Source organism: Coregonus clupeaformis, chromosome 24, assembly GCF_020615455.1.
Source record: "Coregonus clupeaformis isolate EN_2021a chromosome 24, ASM2061545v1, whole genome shotgun sequence".
NCBI lineage: Eukaryota > Metazoa > Chordata > Actinopteri > Salmoniformes > Salmonidae > Coregonus > Coregonus clupeaformis.
This window is the reverse complement of record NC_059215.1, coordinates 2,124,374-2,144,437: the sequence shown is the minus strand read 5'-3', so window position 1 is coordinate 2,144,437 and position 20,064 is coordinate 2,124,374. Positions and strand designations below refer to the sequence as shown.

The 20,064-nt window shown below is 41.8% G+C and overlaps 1 protein-coding gene across 1 annotated transcript in view; it reads left to right on the top strand.

The window, feature by feature from the left end:
• Nucleotides 1–18,993: 18,993 nt before the first annotated feature.
• The window catches only part of LOC121537772 (unconventional myosin-VIIa-like), a 59,818-nt gene continuing 58,747 nt past the window's right edge, over nucleotides 18,994–20,064 (top strand). Inside the window, exon 1 of the mRNA XM_045206831.1 lies at nucleotides 18,994–19,011. Coding sequence (XP_045062766.1) covers nucleotides 18,994–19,011 — 18 coding nt within the window. The remainder of the gene's footprint in view (nucleotides 19,012–20,064) is intronic.

The following is a 20,064-nucleotide window of genomic DNA, read 5'->3' as shown; positions in this document are numbered from 1 at the left end:
GGTGTGACAACAGCTTATAATCTGCTGATAATGAGATACCAAAATTAATGAATGGCGGGAAACAATGCAATTGTGCATTAGATGACGCATTCTCAGTATGGGTGAGCCTGGTATGTTGATATTTGTAGCTTACTGCATACATACAGTATACTAAAAGTATGTTCTAAATAGTATGAAGTATGATTAGTACACAGTATGTATATAGTTTTAGTAAGTAGTAGGCAAGACTACTCTCTCTACATGCCTTCAACTCACTTTTAACATGCCCCTGCACTCCTCATGCATCTACAAGCATCTCTAAGGGCTATACATCGCCTTAAGGCTGAGTGGGTCTCTTTAGGAGCCTGTGACCAGCCATATGTCAGGTGGGAGGGGGGTCGTTGTATTGGGTGGTATACTGTGTGTAGCCTTGCCTCCTCCCCCCTCCATCACATCTTTCCTCCTCCCACTCCCACCCCCTTGGACTACGCTCCCCTACGCTTCTACAGGTTGCCATGGACAATATCGAGTTTAGCATGGCTAAAAAGGAATCTGCCTGCATTGCACACGACCCATCCCCCTTTACACACAAACACACTCTTAGCTTAGCAACAGGCGCTTTTGATATGCCCCAGTGGAGTGACTGTGGAGCTCCGCCTGCCATAATCAAGTGCTTTACGGGACCAAATACGGAACAGGCCCTCCCTACTCTCTCTTTTGCCGGCGCCAGTCGCCACTGTGCTACGTCAGTCGGTCATCTCTACGGCAGCGCCACTGCCTGACGCTTCCGGAGTCATGGGACTCCTGTCAATTGACCTGAATCATGTGACCCGAGAGACAGCAGCTGTTGTCCCTCTGTGTGTGTGTTGTGTGTGTGTGTGTGTGTGTGTGTGCATGCATTCGTACGTGTGTTATGCCTGCGCCTTTGAACACCATGCACCTCGCCTAGCTCTGACACGGGCATGGCTGGATGGAGGGATGAGCGGAAGAAGAGAGCGTGAAGGATGGAGAGAAGCAGCAGGAAATCTGTCAGTCAACTCCTGCCAAAAACAACATGTGCCATAGCCTTGTTCCTGGCTCGACTCTGTTGTGACTCGATACCACTATTCCCGACAGGAACACATTTTGGATTAGCATATTTTAACTATTTGAAACGGTGGTGTGAAAAGTGTGGGTTTTTGTCTTGCCAAGACAGAGACTATCACATCATACAGAACCATCACTGGTACAGTCCCCATAACCCCAACATCTTTAGCATCTCTTCTCACGTAGATCATGTTGCGCTTTCTCTTTTGACCTGCTTTCCACATGGTATTTATCTCAATCTCTGACAGTGGCAAGCGTTGGAGAAAAAAAGAGATACAAGCCCCAAACACTATGTTGTCATGTCGAGTATCTTTTCTAAAGTGCAATATGATTGCAGAGACTTTTCTAGAGTAGGATCTGACAGTATTGTCTATGTACAGCGTCGTCGAGTGGATGCGTCGAGATACAACGGCGGATCTCACGTACGTTGAGAATCATTCCGGAGACATTTATTTTTTGAATGTAGTGCAGAGAGCATCGACCGACTAATCTCTCGCTCTCTCTTTATCGAACCATCAATCCCTTTTACTTGTTTCAACACCTTTTTTTTTGCATTACTTGAACAACAATGGCATTTATTGTAATTGATTTATTTATTGTATTGTCACATTTGTTTGTATATTTATTAATGTATTTAATTAATTAATGTGTCTTTCATAGATCGTTTTTAATTCTATGTCCATGATATGTATTGTTCTTCTATTGTTACTATTCTATATTTCTTTATTCTTTCCATCTTCTGTTTGGGAAACAAATGGTAGTGTTTAAGGTTCAGCATGTTTACACTATTGCACATCATATCAGAATCATATCAAGAGGTTTAAAATGGTCACTTTAAAGGTACTGATCAGTGACATCCACCATTCATGACAGTATGTTTTTAGTATTGACTATCATTCGTAGCTTCAAATGACGAAAACGCCTTCTATTGTGTTGAGTTGCAGACTAAGGCAGAGACTAAACTAGTTGTTAAACAAAAATCTTAAAGGGATAGTTCATGCAAAATCTATATTTGTGTCAAATTACCCTTACCTTGAGTTGTGTCTGAAGGCCCATAGTGACAGAATCTGCCAGGAGTTAGCATAATCATCGTCCAAATTCATTAATGTAAACAGCGTTGCCGATATTAGCAGAGCTGCTTTGCAAGCCGAAACTTCCTCAACTTCAAACTAATGTCTTGTTATAAGGCAATATGTTATGCAAGTAACATACAGTAACTAAAACTGAAACTAAAATAAAAACTAAAATTGGAAAAACTATTTAGTTAACTGAAATAAAATAATTAAGAAAAACATTAGAAAAACTAAAACTACACGACCAAAAGTGTGGTCACTGGAACTAAGGGGCCTAGCCAGACCATTATTCCTCCTCCACCAAATGTTACAGTTGGCACTATGCATTCAGGCAGGTAGCGTTCTCCTGGCATCCGCCAAACCCAGATTTGTTAGTTGGACTGCCAGATGGTGAAGCGTGATTCATCACTCCAGAGAACGCGTTTCCACTGCTCCAGAGTCTAATGGTGGCGAGCTTTACACCACTCCAGCCGACGCTTGGCATTGCGCATCTTAGGCTTGTGTGCGGCTGCTCGACCATGGAAACACATTTTGTGAAGCTCCCGACTAACAGTTATTGTGCTGACGTTGCTTCCAGAGGCAGTTTGGAACTCGGTAGTGAGTGTTGCAACCGAGGACAGACGATTTTTACGTGCTTCAGCACTTGCCAGTCCCGTTCTGTGAGCTTGTGTGGCCTACCATTTCGCGGCTGAGCCGTTGTTGCTCCTAGACGTTTCCACTTCAAAATAACAGCACTCACAGTTGACCGGGGCAGCTCTAGCAGGGCAGAAATTTGATGAACTGACTTATTGGAAAAGTGGCATCCTATGACAGTGCCACGTTGAAAGTCACTGAGCTCTTCAGAAAGGCGATTCTACTGCCAAAGTTTGTCTATGGAGATTGCATGGCTGTGTGCTCGATTTTATACACCTGTCTGCAACGGGTCTTTCTGAAATAGCCGAACCACTCATTTGAAGAGGTGTCCACATACTTTTGTATATATAGTGTATACTGAAACTATTATCTTTGACTGCAAAACGAACTAAAATTAAATAAAAAACATCAAATTATGTTTAGTTAGATTTTTATTTATTTTAAACTTTTTTTGCTAATGGGGTTTTCGAGCTTCTGAATCTGGCGGGTGAATGCTGCCAGTAAATGGCGCTGTTTCAAATAGGCCTAGCTTGTGTATCACTAGCTATCAGTAGCTAACAGGGATAAAATCCGAGCATGAGTGTAAAGCCATTGAAATTATCCTTTTAAATCCAAGTCACATTAAGATTGATTTATAATTTAAACCTAACCAAACCTATGACCTGACCCATCACCTTATGTATTATTGCCCCCCAATGTCAAGAAGTGACATCCCCCAAAAAATACAAACTAAAGGCCTGCCGTGCATACATAATGCTACTTTCTGTCCCTAACACAAACACATTTATGGAAACGAAATAATATAAAACGAAATGGAAATGAGTTTATAAAACTCAAAGTAAATAAAAAATAGTAAATCGTCTGAAAACGAACTGAAACTTAACTGAATGAACCTTGATGTTTTGTCTTTATGAAGGAAATTTTCAAGTTACTCTTAATGGCTGTAATTTAGTCAGGATCATTCTGATATGATAACAAACAATGCATGCTTATGACAGGTATAACTATGTGGACCCCTTTTGGCTCAAGATCACCCCCAGAAGCCAACGTTCTGTATAGCCTCTAAGTAAAGTGTTACAGAGAGCATAATGCTGTGGAGAGTAGGGTCATGGTAGAGGTTGAGGTAAAGGCAATAGAGTGCCATAGAGCGGATGCAGGTGTCGCAGGGTTAAAATACGTCATGCCAAGCAGATTAATGTTTCATGCCAAGGGAAGAAGAGGTCCTCCTGTCAATAAGGGGATTGGTTGGTTGGCTGGTTGGCTGTTGCCAGGATGTGGCAATGTGTGCCCATTCAGCCAGACTGGTGCTCGGCTCTACTCTGACCAGGGCCACAAGTGGTGGGCAGGCTGGCAGGTTGGCAGCAGCAGCCACATTTTGGTTATTTATACAACTAAGTTTCACAACCTTGTTGTGACCCCCACAGACAAACAATGTCTTCAGTTAGGTAGTTTGCCCAAGTCCTTGTCATTAGCTATTGCAGTGCTAGCTGTGCCACTAGAGATCCTGGTTCGAATCCAGGCTCTGTCGTAGCCGGCCGCGACCGGGAGACCCATGGGGCGGTGCACAATTGGCCCAGCGTCGTCCAGGGTAGGGGAGGGAATAGCCGGCAGGGATGTAGCTCAGTTGGTAAAGCATGGCGTTTGCAACGCCAGGGTTGTGGGTTCGATTCCCACGGAGGGCAAGTATGAAAAATAATAAAATTATGTATGCACTCACTAACTGTAATTCGCTCTGGATAAGAGCGTCTGCTAAATGACTAAATTGTAAAATGTAAATGTATAGTAGCTGTTGGCTGTCTTTCAGCTCCTGTTCTGACCATATCTGAACCACTGTAGTCCCCAGGACCAAGGGGTTGTATCACATGGGGTAGACCATCTTTTTAACTTAAGAAAAGTATGTGCCACATCGGTGCCAAAACAGACAGGAGGAAAATACCATTGTACTGCAGTGTACTGTGTTTTGTTGGTTAGAGTTATTCTGTAAATTAGCTTTGTTTGCCACTCTGGTGGACGTACAGTAGCTAGTTAAACATTGTGGGAATTGTCAAGCCTTTTTTTTGTGTCTTTGTCAAAAATGTATGCTGGTTGTGATCTCATTGCATTAACATTGCACATTCTTGTCATTTGCCAGAAGCATCACTTACTCAAGGTACGATTGGTTTACCCTTGGTGAGCGGAGTGTCAATTCAGTGATCTGATTGGTTAGTATCGTTGTATTGTTTTTCTGGCTCTGTATATATTTTCTGATGGCCCATGCCAAATGTTTTAAGGACACAAAACGATAAGAATGTTCAGAACTTTGGCCAGTTTTATATCAAACAAATAACACCAACGCGTGAAGCAAATTACTTCAAATCAGCTCGCACAGTTTGATTTTCAAAGATATTATATTTTTATTCAAAGTATTGTAAACAGTGTTACTACTTTCATATATTGTAGGCTGATGTTGCATACTTGCATGTATTTTACAGATTCTGAACATTTGAATTCAGCATCCTAAACAGTATGTACTGTATATGAAAAGTGGCAGCAACCAAAGTGTTTGTCCGCTACTGCAGGACTCCTATTGTGACAGATGTAGATATATGGTGAAGAACAAGGAAGTAGCACAAAGTCCCTCGTGGTCCGCGAACCCCAGTCGCCTGGTCTTAACACAAACACCCTATCCCAATAAGGATATCCCCATTGGAAGAAATCGTTAGGCACCTTTCAAGGATAGGACCATTACACCCTTACTTTCATCATTACTCCCTCCGTTTCAGAAAGCATTTCCCCGTGCTTCACTATCTCAAGCCCTGCGTCTTACAGGACACACTTTTGAAAGCCACAAGCACTATCCCACGTCTGACATCAGTGTGATAAACGTGGAAGTTGTGCTAAGTCTGTAGTGGGCTGTGAACTCCAGTTGCCTTGCCTAAAGACAAACACCCTATCCACTATTACAATAGGGATATCCCAGTTGGGAGGAATTGTACTGTGCTTAACAAGTCCATGGTCATTACAATATATTCCTGACATTTCAGACGCAAGAGCGTGTAATAGTTGAGAGACATTTAATGCAATGTTCCGCAAGAGTACTTGTCAGACATATACTTATCCAGTTAAATTTTAAAGCAAAAAACGAAGAAAAGAGGAATACCGAAAATAAGTGATTGCAGAGAGTCTTTGTATTGTGTTTACGATTTATTTGGAATTTGTGTTTTTATTAAAGCCTGTGTAATGGCCAAACAGTACTTCCTATGTTTCAGTTGAACACATACGTCAACATGGTGCAATGATTATGTAGGTTTAGCTAGCCTCGGAGCTACCTTGAGCTCATTAGCCTGCATACTGCTGCATGTGAACTTTAAAGGACATTGGTCATGAAACTTCATACATGGTTATGCTAGGCATTACGTCATCTTTACGATAGCATTATGTAGATTTAATGACATTGCTCATTCAAATTTGCCAAGTCATGAGACACCTTCTGTGGTGGCCATGTTTTCCAAAATGGAGTCTGATGCGTTCGACGAATGAGCTTGTGATTCTCTTGTACTTTTCTGCGGATGTTTATTAACTTGAGACTGGAATATACTGCATGGTGACACTTATAGAAATACTAAGGTCTTTATAACGAGTAGCCTACCTTTTATTATAAATATTTTATACTCTTGTTAATTTTATATATCCAATTAACCTTGTGTTCTCTACGCATAACGCTGATATGTTTACTGATAGCTAGATATCAGAAGGCTGTATATTATGTACTGTATGCTTATCTGTGTGTTCTTACGTTGTCTTTTTTTGTTAGCGTGCACGTTTGTTCGATTTGATTCTCGGTTACACTGTGGTTATTTTATAGTTAAAATAATTTATTTTCATTTTGTATTTTATGTCAACTTGTGGCATGACTTTCAAATAAAAGATGAAACCTTATTACTTTTCAATTTGATCTGTCAGAAATGGCCGCCAATGTGTGGTCCAGGGTTGGGGCAATTCCATTTCAATTCCAGTCAATTCAGGAAGTAAATAGAATCCAACCTTGGTGTAGTCACGTCTGTCTCGTTATACATTTAGTAGTTTAAAAAAACAAGACCCTCAGTATTCACATGGCATTATCAACTGGCACATACACATAGTCCCCAAACCCACCCTATTCATGAGCCAGGTGGAATTACACAACTGTGTTAACCCTCCTTCTTCTCCTTATACATAGTGAGGTACGAAATTATTGACACCCTTGTTCATTTTTAATTTCAGACCCAACTATAACGTGTCTTCAAAAAGTATTCATACCCCTTGATTTATTCCACATTTCACAGTCTGAATTCAAAATGGATTAAATAGATTTTTTTTAACCCATCTTCGCACAATACCCCATAATGACAAAGTGAAAACATGTTTATTGGAAATGAAATACAGAAATATCTAATTTACGTAAGTATTCACACCCCTGAGTGAATAATTTGTAGAAGCACCTTTGGCTGCGATTACAGCTTTGATGTCTGTATCAGCTTTGCAGATCTGGATTTGGGGATATTCTTCCTTTGCAGATTTTCTCAAGATCTGTTAAGTTAGATGGTGAGCGGCAGTGAACAGCAATCTTCAGGTCTTTACACAGATTTAAAATGGGATTCAAGTCTGGTCTTTGGCTGGGCCACTCAAGGACTTTTACATTCTTGTTCTGAAGCCATTCCAGCGTTGCTTTTGCTGTATGCTTGGGGTCATTGTCCTGCTGGAACGTAAATCTTCGCCCTCCAGTCTGTCATTTAAACTCTGAAGCAGGTCCTCATCAAGGATTTGCCTGTATTTGGCTCCATTCATTGTTCTCACTAACCTTACCATTCTTCCAGTCCCTGCTGCTGTAAAGCATCCCCATAGCATGATGCTGCCACTACCATGCTTCACGGTAAGACTGGTAGACTGGTGATGAGCTGTGCCTGGTTTTCTCCTGACATAGCGCTTTGCATTCAGGCCAAAGAGTAACATTTGTGTCTCATCAGACCATTGCCTTATGCTCAGAGTCTTTCATGTGCCTTTTTGCAATCTCCTTTTTCTCAGGAGTGTCTTCCATCTGGCCACTCTCCCATAAAGCCCAGAATGGTGACGTGCTGTAGAGACTGTGGTCCTTCTGGCAGGTTCTCCCGTCTCAGCTAAGGCACTCTGTAGTTCTGTCAGAGTGGTCATTGGGTTCTTGGTCACCTTCCTGACCAAGGTCCTTCTTGCCCGGTTGCTCAGTTTGGTTGGACGGCCAGCTCTAGGAAGAGTCTGGGTAGTTCCATATTTTTTCAATTTCCCAATGATGGAGACCACTGTTCTCCTGGAAACTTTTAACACTCTAGAAATTGTTATACCCTTCCCCAGATATATCAGTGCATTCGAAAAGTATTCAGACCCCTTCACCTTTTTCCACATTTTGTTACGTTTCAGCCTCATTATATACACTACCAGTCAAAAGTTTGGACACACCTACTCATTCAAGGGTTTTCCTTTATTTGTACATTTCTCTACATTGTAGAATAATAGGGAAGACATCAAAACTATGAAATAACACATATGGAATCATGTAGTAACAAAAAAGGGTTAAACGAATCAAAATATATTTTATATTTGAAATTCTTCAAAGTAGCCACCCTTTGCCTTGATGACAGCTTTGCACACTCTTGGCATTCTCTCAACCAGCTTCATGAGGTACTCACCTAGAATGCATTTCAATTAACAGGTGTGCCTTCTTAAAAGTTAATTTGTGGAATTTATTTCCTTCTTAATGCGTTTGAGCCAATCAGTTATGTTGTGACAAGGTAGGGGGGTATACAGAAGATAGCCCTATTTGGTAAAAGACCAAGTCCATATTATGGCAAGAACAGCTCAAATAAGTAAAGAGAAACAACAGTCCATCATTACTTTAAGACATGAAGGTCAATCAATACGGAACATTTCAAGAACTTTGAACGTTTCTTCAAGTGCAGTTGCAAAAACCATCAAGCGCTATGATGAAACTGCCTCTCATGAGGACCGCCACAGGAATGGAAGACCCAGAGTTACCTCTGCTGCAGAGGACAAGTTCATTAGAGTTACCAGCCTCAGAAATTGCAGCCCAAATAAATGCTTCACACAGTTCAAGTAACAGACACATCTTAACATCAACTGTTCAGAGGGGACTGTGTGAATCAGGCTTTCTTGGTCGAATTGCTGCAAAGAAACCACTACTAAAGGACACCAATAATAAGAAGAGACCTGCTTGGGCCAAGAAACACGAGCAATGGACATTAGACCGGTGGAAATGTGTCCTTTGGTCTGGAGTCCAAATTTGAAATGTTGGGTTCCAACCGCCGTGTCTTTGTGAGACGCGGTGTGGGTGAATGGATGATCTCCGCATGTGTAGTTCCCACCGTAAAGCATGGAGGAGGAGGTGTTATGGTGTGGGGGTGCTTTGCTGGTGACACTGTCTGTGATTTATTTAGAATTCAAGGCACACTTAACCAGCATGGCTACCACAGCATTCTGCATCGATACGCCATCCCATCTGGTTTGGGTTTAGTGGGACTATCATTTGTTTTTAACAGGACAATGACCCAACACACCTCCAGGCTGTGTAAGGGCTATTTTACCAAGAAGGAGAGTGATGAAGTGCTGCATCAGATGAACTGGCCCACAATCCCCCGACCTCAACCCAAATTAAGATGGTTTGGGATGAGTCGGACGGCAGAGTGAAGGAAAAGCAGGCAACAAGTGCTCAGCATATGTGGGAACTCCTTCAAGACTGTTGGAAAAGCATTCTAGGTGAAGCTGGTTGAGAGAATGCCAAGAGTGTGCAAAGCTGTCATCAAGGCAAAGGGTGGCAATTTGAAGAATCTCAAATATAAAATATATATTGATTTGTTTAACACTTATTTGGTTACTACATGATTCCATATGTGTTCTTTCATAGTTTTGATGTCTTCACTATTATTCTACAATGTAAAACATTTTTATAATAAAGAAAAACCCTTGCATGAGTAGGTGTGTCCAATCTTTTGACTGGTACTGTATGTAAATGACATTTCTGTATTTCATTACCAAAAATATTCAGACATGTCTAAAAACATGTTTTCCCTTTGTCATTATGGGGTATTGTGTGTAGATGAGTGAGAGAAATTATATTTAATCAATTATGAATTCAGGCTGTAACACAGCAAAACATGTGTAATAAAGTCAAAGGGTATGAATACTTTCTGAAGGCACTATATATTACAGTACAATGTGTTTTGTGGGACAATAGGTGCAGGATGGAGGAAGTGATTGGGCGGAGGAGAGCAGATATGTATCTAGCATCTAGCCCTGCTGCCTGTGTCTAAGCAGCCAAGTGACTAGCCCTGTCTGTAGCAACCCTGACCAGTCTGGCACCACCTGCCACCCCATGACCTTTCAGTCCCCATCCTCCTCCTCTTCTCCCCTCCTTCCCCCTCCTCCCTTCCAAGCGGCTGGTCACTGTGCCTGTGTGGCGCATGAAGCCCGCCTCCCTGCTAATAGAGATCAGCGGGCCGACTGAATGAGCGAGAGAGGGGTTGTAGTCACTCTTCTACCAGACAGCAACAGGTACCTCAGAGAGAAGAAGAAGAGAAGGGGGAGAGCATGTGACAGAGTGAGAGAGGACAAACAGAGACAGAGACTGCGGAAAGATTTGAAGAGAGCTTTTCTTTTGGTCACCCTGCTTCTTTCCATTGATTCATCTGCTACCTGGCTGTTACCTGAACTTACCAGAGTGGAAGAGAGGGACAAGGAAAGAGGAACCGGAGTGTCTTGAGTGGTAAGTAAGGAAGTAAATGACATAAAGCAGTCAGGGCTCAGGGCTTAGCTGTCCCAGGGCACAGTGTTGGCGCCTTTCCTCAAGCATTAGTTACCCAAAATCCTCTTACGGCTTGCTCTTTGCTCACAGCCAGCTCAAGCCCACTGCATGCTCCCTCCGTGCCATGCCTCAAAGGGGACCATTTATACTCTCACTTAGAGAAACATAACATGACTCTTTCTGTGCGTGTGTGTGTGGTGGGTGGGAGGGTGTGTGTGTGTTGCCAGAACATGTGTTTGTACTTTTTTGATTAAATCAAGTTTGTAAAATATGATTAAATGACCCTAGTAACGTATAAACTGGTAGGATTGTGAGTGAGAATGAGAAAGTGAAAAGGCGTTTGAAGTTGGCGCTTAAGGTATCAAAGTTCTAGATTTCCGTGTGCGTGTCGTTTTTTAAGGAGGACTTCGGCCATTGATGTTAACAGGGTGCTTGGAAGTATTTTATGGTCTGGTCTTGATATTGTCAACAAAGATGCTGGTTTTGGATTCAATATTAGTCGGCCTACATGACTCCTCAAAGCCTCTCAGGTCACCGTCTGTGTGTTTACTTCCTGGGTCATGGTGAGTGTTGTTGGTGAGATGGAATAACAGCTCAGACAATTCTCCCCTTCCTAACTGGGTCGTATTTACTAGGAACCAAACAGAAGTAAACGGGCCAAAACTCTTGTTTTCTTTTTCAGTTGTAAACGTTTTGCTACGGTGTGCACTAATGAATATGACCCTGCACCGGCCTCCTCTGTTCCTGGGTCATAGTGACTATTTCGGTAGAAGATTCTTCCTATCAGAGAACTGGAAGACTACTTACCAAACTGAGATGTAGTTCAGATCCAGTTGAAATGGCTTCATTGAGTAAGCCTACATTGTTCAGTGAAGCTGCTGTATCTGTATGGACATGCGAACGAGCTAGCCGAGTTGTTTCAAAGTCACAGTCACGTACCATCTTGGTCCTAAACTTGTTGAGGAAGGATTGTGTTAACAATCATAAGAATTACGCTTTTAATCATTAACAGTTGACAAAACCACCAAGGTTATAACCAAACTATGACATCTTTCCAGGGTTCTTCATGTTCATAAATATGCCTTCTGGGTAGGGGGTAGATCTCAGAAACCCTAGGCGACATTCTGCCTTGTCCCTAGAGTTTTCAGCAGTTAGCTTCGCCCACGCTTGGCTCCAAGTGAACTACAATCCCGACGCTATGTTTTAACGTTTAGAAACGTCAATAACCATTGATTATGATACGGTTTTCTAAACATATTGCCCTTATCTTTCATATCAGCGAGAATGAGTCTTTCAAAAAAATAAACGCTTACTGTAGCAGATTTGCACAGATCCATACACTGGGTGTGCCTCCAGTTGACGAACTACACCTCCTCCCCAGTTATGCTTACACACAGTGGTTTGGAGCACACTAGATAGCTAATTAGCACAGGTGGTCGCTTCTGTCTTCCGTCTGTCTTTCATAAAACAAGCGCTGTAACATTGAGATATGGCTGTGTGCGAACACTAACCCTAACCCTATAAAGGTGTGCAGTAATTTAACCTTTTGCTTTTAGAAAATGATTTCTTGATGATATGCAAGCGATGCGTGTTAACGTTTAGAGCAAATGTCCGGCCTCTTAACAAAAGCCCCCTGGGAAGAAGATACTTTCATCAATAGGCGCTAAAGGTAGTTAGCATCTATGAATGGGCTAGGTAGGTAGGGGTTGAGTTAAACCTGAAACATCTGCTCCTCTTCTTCCTATTGCTGTGCATACATAGATTGGACACACACACACACACACAAACAAACACCCATACAGTACATACTCTAGGGCTAAAGTGTGGAATCTCTCTAATGCCAGAAGGCTCAACAGCTAATCTGAGAGTGTGTTGTGCTCCAAAATGCTACTTTAATTTAGAGGCCACATGGTATACACTGAGTATACAAAACATACAGAACACCTGCTCTTTCTATGACATTGACTGACCAGGTGAATCCAGGTGAAAGCTATGATCCCTTATTGATGTCACATGTTAACTCCACTTCAATCAGTGTAGATGAAGGAGAGGAGACAGGTTAAAGAAGGATTTTCAAGCCTTGAGACAATTGGATTGTGTATATGTACCATTCAGAGGTTGAATGGGCAAGACAAAGTATTTAAGTTTCTTTGAATGGGGTATGGTAGTAGATGCCAGGCGCACCGGTTTGAATGTGTCATGAACTGCAACGCTGCTGGTATTTTCACACTCGACTGTTTACCGTGTGTATCAAGAATGGTCCACCATCCAATTTCAGACCCCACTGTACAGTGTCTTCAGAAAGTATTCATACCCCTTGAATTATTCCACATTCTGTTGTGTTACAGCCTGAATTCAAAATGGATTAACTCAATTTTTTCTCTCTCACACAATACCCCACAACGACAAAGTGAAAACATGTTTCTAGAAATGTTTGCAAATGTATTAAAAATAAAATACAGAAATAAGTATTCACACCCCTGAGTCAATACATGTTAGAATAACCTTTGACAACGATTACAGCTGTCAGTCTTTCTGGGTAAGTCTCTAAGAGCTTTGCACACCTGGATTGTACAATATTATTTGTTTTAAAATTATTCAAGCTCTGTCAAGTTGGTTGTTGATCATTGCTAGACAGCCATTTTCAAGTCTTTCCATAGATTATCAAGTCGATTTAAGTAAAACTGTAACTAGACCACTCAGGAACATTCAATGTGGTCTTGGTAAGCAACTCCAGTGTATATTTGGCCTTGTGTATTAGGTTATTGTCCTGCTGAAACGGGAATTAGTCTCCCAGTGTCTGTTGGAAAGCAGACTGAACCAGGTTTTCCTTTAGGGTTTTGCCTGTGCTAAGCTTTATTCCGTTTCTTTTTATCCTAAAAAGCTCCCCAGTCCTTGCCGATGACAAGCATACCCATAACATGATGCAGCCACCACCATGCTTGAAAATATGAAGAATGTTACTCAGTGATGTGTTGTATTTGCCTCAAACATAACGCTTTGTATTTAGGATATAAAGTTAATTTCTTTGCCACATTTTTTTTATGTTTTACTTTAGTGCCTTATTGCAAACAGGATGCATGTTTTGGAATATTTGTATTCTATACAGGCTTCCTTCTTTTCACTCTGTCATTTAGGTTAGTATTGTGGAGTAACTACAATGTTGTTGATCCATCCTCATTTTTCTCCTATCACAGCCATTAAGCTCTGTAACTGTTTTAAAGTCACCATTGGCCTCATGGTGAAATCCCTGAGCAGTTTCCTTCCTCTCCGGCAACTGAGTAAGGAAGGACACCTGTATCTTTATAGTGACTGGGTGTATTGATACACCATCCAAAGAGTAATTAGTAACTTCACCATGCTAAAGGGATATTCACATTTTTTTTTTTTTTTTTTTTTTTTACACCTACCAATAGGTGCCCTTTGCGAGGCATCGGAAAGCCTCCCTGGTCTTTGTGGTTGAATCCATGTTTGAAATTCCCTGCTTGACTGAGGGACCTTACAGATACAGTGCATTTGGAAAGTATTCAGACCCCTTGACTTTTTCCACATTTTGTTACATTACAGCCTTATTCTAAAATGGATTAAATACATAAAAAACCTCAAATCTACACACAATACCCAAAAATGACAAAGTGAAAACAGATTGTTTGAAATCTAAACAAAAAACTGAAAATACCTTATTTACATAAGTATTCAGACCCTTTCCTATGAGACTCCAAATTGAGCTCTGGTGCATCCTGTTTACATTGATCGTCCTTGAGATGTTTCTACAACTTGACTGGAGTCCAGCTGTGGTAAATTCAATTGATTGGACATGATTTGGAAAGGCACACACCTGTCTATATAAGGTCCCACAGTTGACAGTGCATGTCAAAGCAAAAATCAAGCCATGAGGTCGAAGGAATTGTCCGTAGAGCTTCGAGACAGGATTGTGTTGAGGCACAGATCTGGGGGATGGTACTAAAAAACGTCTGCAGCAATCAAGGTCCCCCAGAACACAGTAGCCTCCTTCATTCTTAAATGGAAGAACTTTGGAACCATCAAGACTCTTCCTAGAGCTGGCCGCCCAGCCAAACTGAGCAATCGTGGGAGAAGGGCCTTGGTCAGGGAGGTGACCAAGAACCTGATGGTCACTCTGAGAGAGTTCCAGAGTTCCTCTGTGGAAATGGGAGAAACTTCCAGAAGGACAACCATCTCCGCAGCACTCCACCAATCAGGCCTTTATGGTAGAGTGGCCACTCCTCAGTAAAAGGCACATGACAGCCCGCTTGGAGTTTGCCAAAAGGCACCTAAAGGACTCTCAGACCATGAAAAACAAGATTCTCTGGTCTGATGAAACCAAGATTGAACTCTTTGGCCTGAATGCCAAGCGTCACGTCTTGAGGAAATCCTTCACATTCTGTAGAAACGAAAAAGGGTAGAGCCTAGGGAAAGGAGCTAGGTACTGAAATGAACCCAGACCATGCCCCCTGTGCCCACTGTAGATGGCTATGGAGCCAAAATGGCTACCATACATATACATATAAATAAGGCTTGATCCCGAGGCAGCCAAATGAGGGGCTGCCGTTAGGCAGGATATGATTCAGCAATCAATATTAAATGATAGTTTGTATAAGCACCGAGATTAGCCCCAGGAATCTGATTAATCCCTTAAAGGCCTGACCCTCCCCCAACCTCTAGACTTCTTACCCCCTCCTCGTTTCCTCCCCTCCTCCCCTCTTTTCCTCCTACCCTCGCTCACCTGACTACATGACCAGCTGAGCCACATGGCTAAGGCATGACGCTGCGCTTAACCCAGCTGCTACTGCGACACTAATATAAAGTGTGAAGATGTCTAATGAAATGGTGCCCTGTATGAGGACGATTATTTGCACTGGTATTACACAAGAACAAGATGAGACATTCTTGTATATAAGTACCTGTATAGACTTCTTTAGCGTTTCCCATACCTGTACAGGTCATGGTAATTCCAAGTATATGAATGGTGCCTAATGGCACAGTTGCTTCAATGCAATTTTAGACACACATACTTTATGTATCTTTAATGTAAATGTTTTAATGTATTTTGAAGGGGGGTTGCATTATGAGATACATAGATAGACACCACCCTGGTTTCCTTAACAGCAGCAACTGACACTGGAAATCACATGACCAGAATGCCCAGGGTCCAAAGTTGAAGCGTCTCAGAGTAGGAGTCATGATCTAGGATCAGGGCCCGTATCCACAAAGCATCTCAGAGTAAAAGTGCTGATCTAAGATCAGTTTAGCATTTTATATAATAATGAATAATATCATATGGAAAGATCCTAGATAGGCACTCCTACTCTGAGAAGCTTTATAAATACTGGCCCAAAGCTTCTGTACTGTCTGACAGCCAAATACAGTCATCTCACTCTGTCTCCTTTAATCATGAGCCTTTTGGGTGTTGATGTGTCTCTAGCCTGGTCCCAGATCTGTTTGTACTTGTCATGCCAATCAATGCACATTAGGACCAGGCTAATGTGTCTCTACATTGAATATTAAAGTAAACACTTGCATTCTGCTGACTCTTATTTATTTGTAACTATTTGCATTGACTATATAGTGAAGGACGGGTTTTATATTGTGATTGTTTGAAATGTATCCCTTTGTGGACAATCCACTACATGCAGATTGGCGGTTTTGTTAATTATTTCTTAGTGGGTGCGTCATTCCTTCTTTGTTAACCGTAATAACCACAATTGGAGGAAGTCCGTACTACTAGGGTATTTGAAAGGTTAGTCAGCGTCTTTGTTGTGTGTGTGTGTGTGTTAGTCAGGTGACAGGTCAGAGTTATGCTCACTGGGATCAAAGAGAGAGGGGGTCTTTTCATTCAGACTACTAACTGTAGTCATGGAGATCTGAAATAATAGCTGCCTGATCTGGCTTTCTCAGCCAGAGCCTAATTTCATTAGACAGTTTACTTGTGGATTACAATGATAGTGTATGTTTGTTTGGCGGTGTGTGTGAGATCAGGGAACTGGCTTTCGTTCCGATTCTCTCCCCATCTCCATGACGTGCACTTGTTCACTCTCCCTCATGTATTTAAAGGTCACAGGTGTAAGATATATGGTGGAAACACCCTCGAGCCCATAGTATTTAGCCTACAAACAACTGTAAAAACAATATTCTTTCTTCTGAAAATATGTTTCACAGTGATTTAGTTTTCTCACAGAAACTGAAATTGAGCGAACAGTGTAGAATTTTAGAAACCAGGAAATTGCAGAGCGATTTCCACTAGATAACACAGCCACAAAGTAAGAACAGCTTTCCCATTTTGAAAACAGATGCCACTCCGGAGGGAGAAATCAATAGGCGAATATCACAGCCAATCACAACACTTTTGTGTAAGTAATACTGTGAAACACTATCATTCCACTATTACTGCAGATATATTATGGACATTTTCTGAAATTACAATGCAAAAATTCAAAGAAATCCGATGTGTAGCACCTTTAAACAATAATACATGAAAGGCCATGTGTTATGACATTTTTATCATGGCTGTGACTTGGTCATAGACATGAGGCGAAGCCAAGTGGCGTAGACCACCACAGCCATGATAAAAATATCATAACACATGGACTCGTGTGTATTATTGCTTTTATACAACGGGTTACCAGCATTTAAAAGCAAGATTCTTTCCCAAACCCTCCATATATTTTGGTACAAATCGTGATGCTACCTTCAACCACTGGTTGTCAAGTGCAATTTTAGATGTTCTATGGTCGTTAGTTCTATTTGTATTGACTGCCATGTAAAGCAAAACTACCCATGCGCTGGTTGATCGTTCCAGAACTTTGCAGGTTGCTATAACAAACAAGAATGGTTGCTATGGAGGCTCTTCCCCCTTTGCTAGCTAGCCAACTACACAGCTAACACAATCACGCCAGACTGAAGCTGGAAAGACAGCAAACTAGCTTCATTTCATTTTACCTGTTTTTTTCTATTGACATTTCTTTGTATATATTGTAAAAATTATGCTGATTCATGATTTCGACTGGCTGAGAAAAACTGCCTGCCTGTCTGTCTCGTCCTGACTCCTGATACGTTCATTATTATGGGACACAAAGAATATTGAATGTCAATATTGCAACAATGTTGCACATGTCAGAGTGTGGCGCAATGGTCTAAGGCTAGCTGTGCCACTAGAGATCCTGGTTCGAATCCAGGCTCTGTCGTAGCCGGCCGCGACCGGGAGACCCATGGGGCGGCGCACAATTGGCCCAGGGTAGGGGAGGGAATGGCCGGCAGGGATGTAGCTCAGTTGGTAGAGCATGGTGTTTGCAACGCCAGGGTTGTGGGTTCGATTCCCACGGGGTCCAGTATGAAAAATAAAAAAATTATGTATTTACTCACTAACTGTAAGTCACTCTGGATAAGAGTGTCTGCTAAAATGTAAATGTATAATGTCTAGATGCTTTTTACAGTGGAGATCAAGTTTATGAATCGCATGGCTGGGCAGATGAGACAGTGGATCTGTAAAAGTAGTAGTAGTAGTGTGTTGCTAGGTAACGATGTAAGTAATGGCACTTTTTATGAATGTGGCCATGTGTATGTTGTCTAGTGTATCATGGGCAGGATAGACTAACAATGGGAATTCCAAACCACCCGTTGTTTGAAATGCTTTTAAATCCCTAATAAGGAGTGAATGAGTGCACATTTAAGAGAAGGGAAGTGAATCGGACCAGAGCACAGGTCAAAACGCCCCTGTGCAATGGATGATCAGTCCTGAAGACATCTGCAGAAGTCATAGCCTGAAATGGCACCCTATTCCCTATTTAGTGCACTACCTCAATGACTATGGCTGTCAGTAATTCACTATATATCGGGAATATGGTGCCATGCCATTTCAGACATAGCCATACTACACATTACTTCCAATGACAACTGCTTTGGGGACATTTTGATTTATGTACAGTAATGTCTTTAATCTTGCAATGTGATGGAGGGTCTGACAACAAGCATATGTGTGTACCCTCGGTCTCCGTGGGCAGAAAGGTTTATCGTTTAATACACATTAATTCCAATTGATTAAAGTGGTATTCCTCTAGGCCCAGACAGTGTGGGGTCTGGTCCACCAGTCACCACAGGACAATAGACTCACCTTCAAGCCATCGGTCCCATGAGAACCACAGTATAGAGAGAACCCCTGTGGTGAATGTTTACCATTAGTAAGACTGTGCCAGAGGTTGGTCTAGTGGTCAACACAACTGCCTATGGACTGCATATGCCCCCCAGCAGTGGTAGTTCAAATCCCCGCTGGGCCAGTTTCTAAGTGTGCATATATGTACTGTAGGTCTGATATGCATGTCTAGAATGACTTTTTTTCTATTCCAGGAGCCTCACATGGTGACTTCTAATGTCCTGGAATTAACCGGAAGCTGAACCATGGTCATTCTGCAACAGGTACAGAGTAGAATACCTTATTTCTCACTCGTTCTCCCTCTCAAACATACACACTCACACTCACACTCACACACACACACACACACACACACACACACACACACACACACACACACACACACCCTGTGGACAACCTTTTTAGGTGAGACTCAATTCACATGCTAAAAGAATAGGGGCTATGGTGTGTTATCAGCTGGCCCACCAGAGGCCACAGTGATATCTGTTGTGACACATTAAAATGCCAGACATAGCATGAGATAACAGGCACCCTCAGTCTCCCATCATTAGTCAGACAGGCTTTGTGGGACTTTAAACATCACTTTATCCAGGTTTTTAAAGGGATAGTTAATCGATAAAAATTTTTGTTTGGTGTGGCTAGTTTGACAAAAATAGAGTGTGGATTGCAGTCACGTCTCGTCCATAGACGGCTTTCAAGATAAGGAAACAAATATTAAAATATGTCAAATCTCTGAACTATCTCTTTAAGGAGTCGGCTACCTCAATGTCAAGAGCCTAGCCATGAATCATGCATCTCATGCCCTCAGCAAGACATTTGTGTTGTCTAGACGGAGGGATAGTGACATGGACGTTTCACCTCAGTTTGGTTTTGCAATGCAATATCTGATGTTTTTTAGTGCTAACAACATCTTTTTCTAGCAAAGCTGGTAACTGGGTTTTGGGGAGTCAAAATCATTCTTATAGCAATGCACATTTGGTTTAATTTACTCAATGAAAAGAAACTCTACTCAATAAGAACATAAACATGTTTTGGTGTAGAGCAAAACTAATATTTTTGACTTATTCTGGAAAATTAATGGTGCTTTCTTTGATTGATTCGGTACTAAATGTGTTGTTGTTGTCCGGTTCATTGGGTCAACATGTGGTTTGGTGGTTTGTGAGAGATGGAATGACAGTGCGGTCAGTGTGTGTCCAGCGTGTTAAAACAAAACAACAGTAAACATGTCATCCCCCACGAATGCCCCCTTGGCCCAATTGAGATATCGCATGTGACTAACACATTTCAGTTCATTACTATAGCTCCCGCCTTGGGAC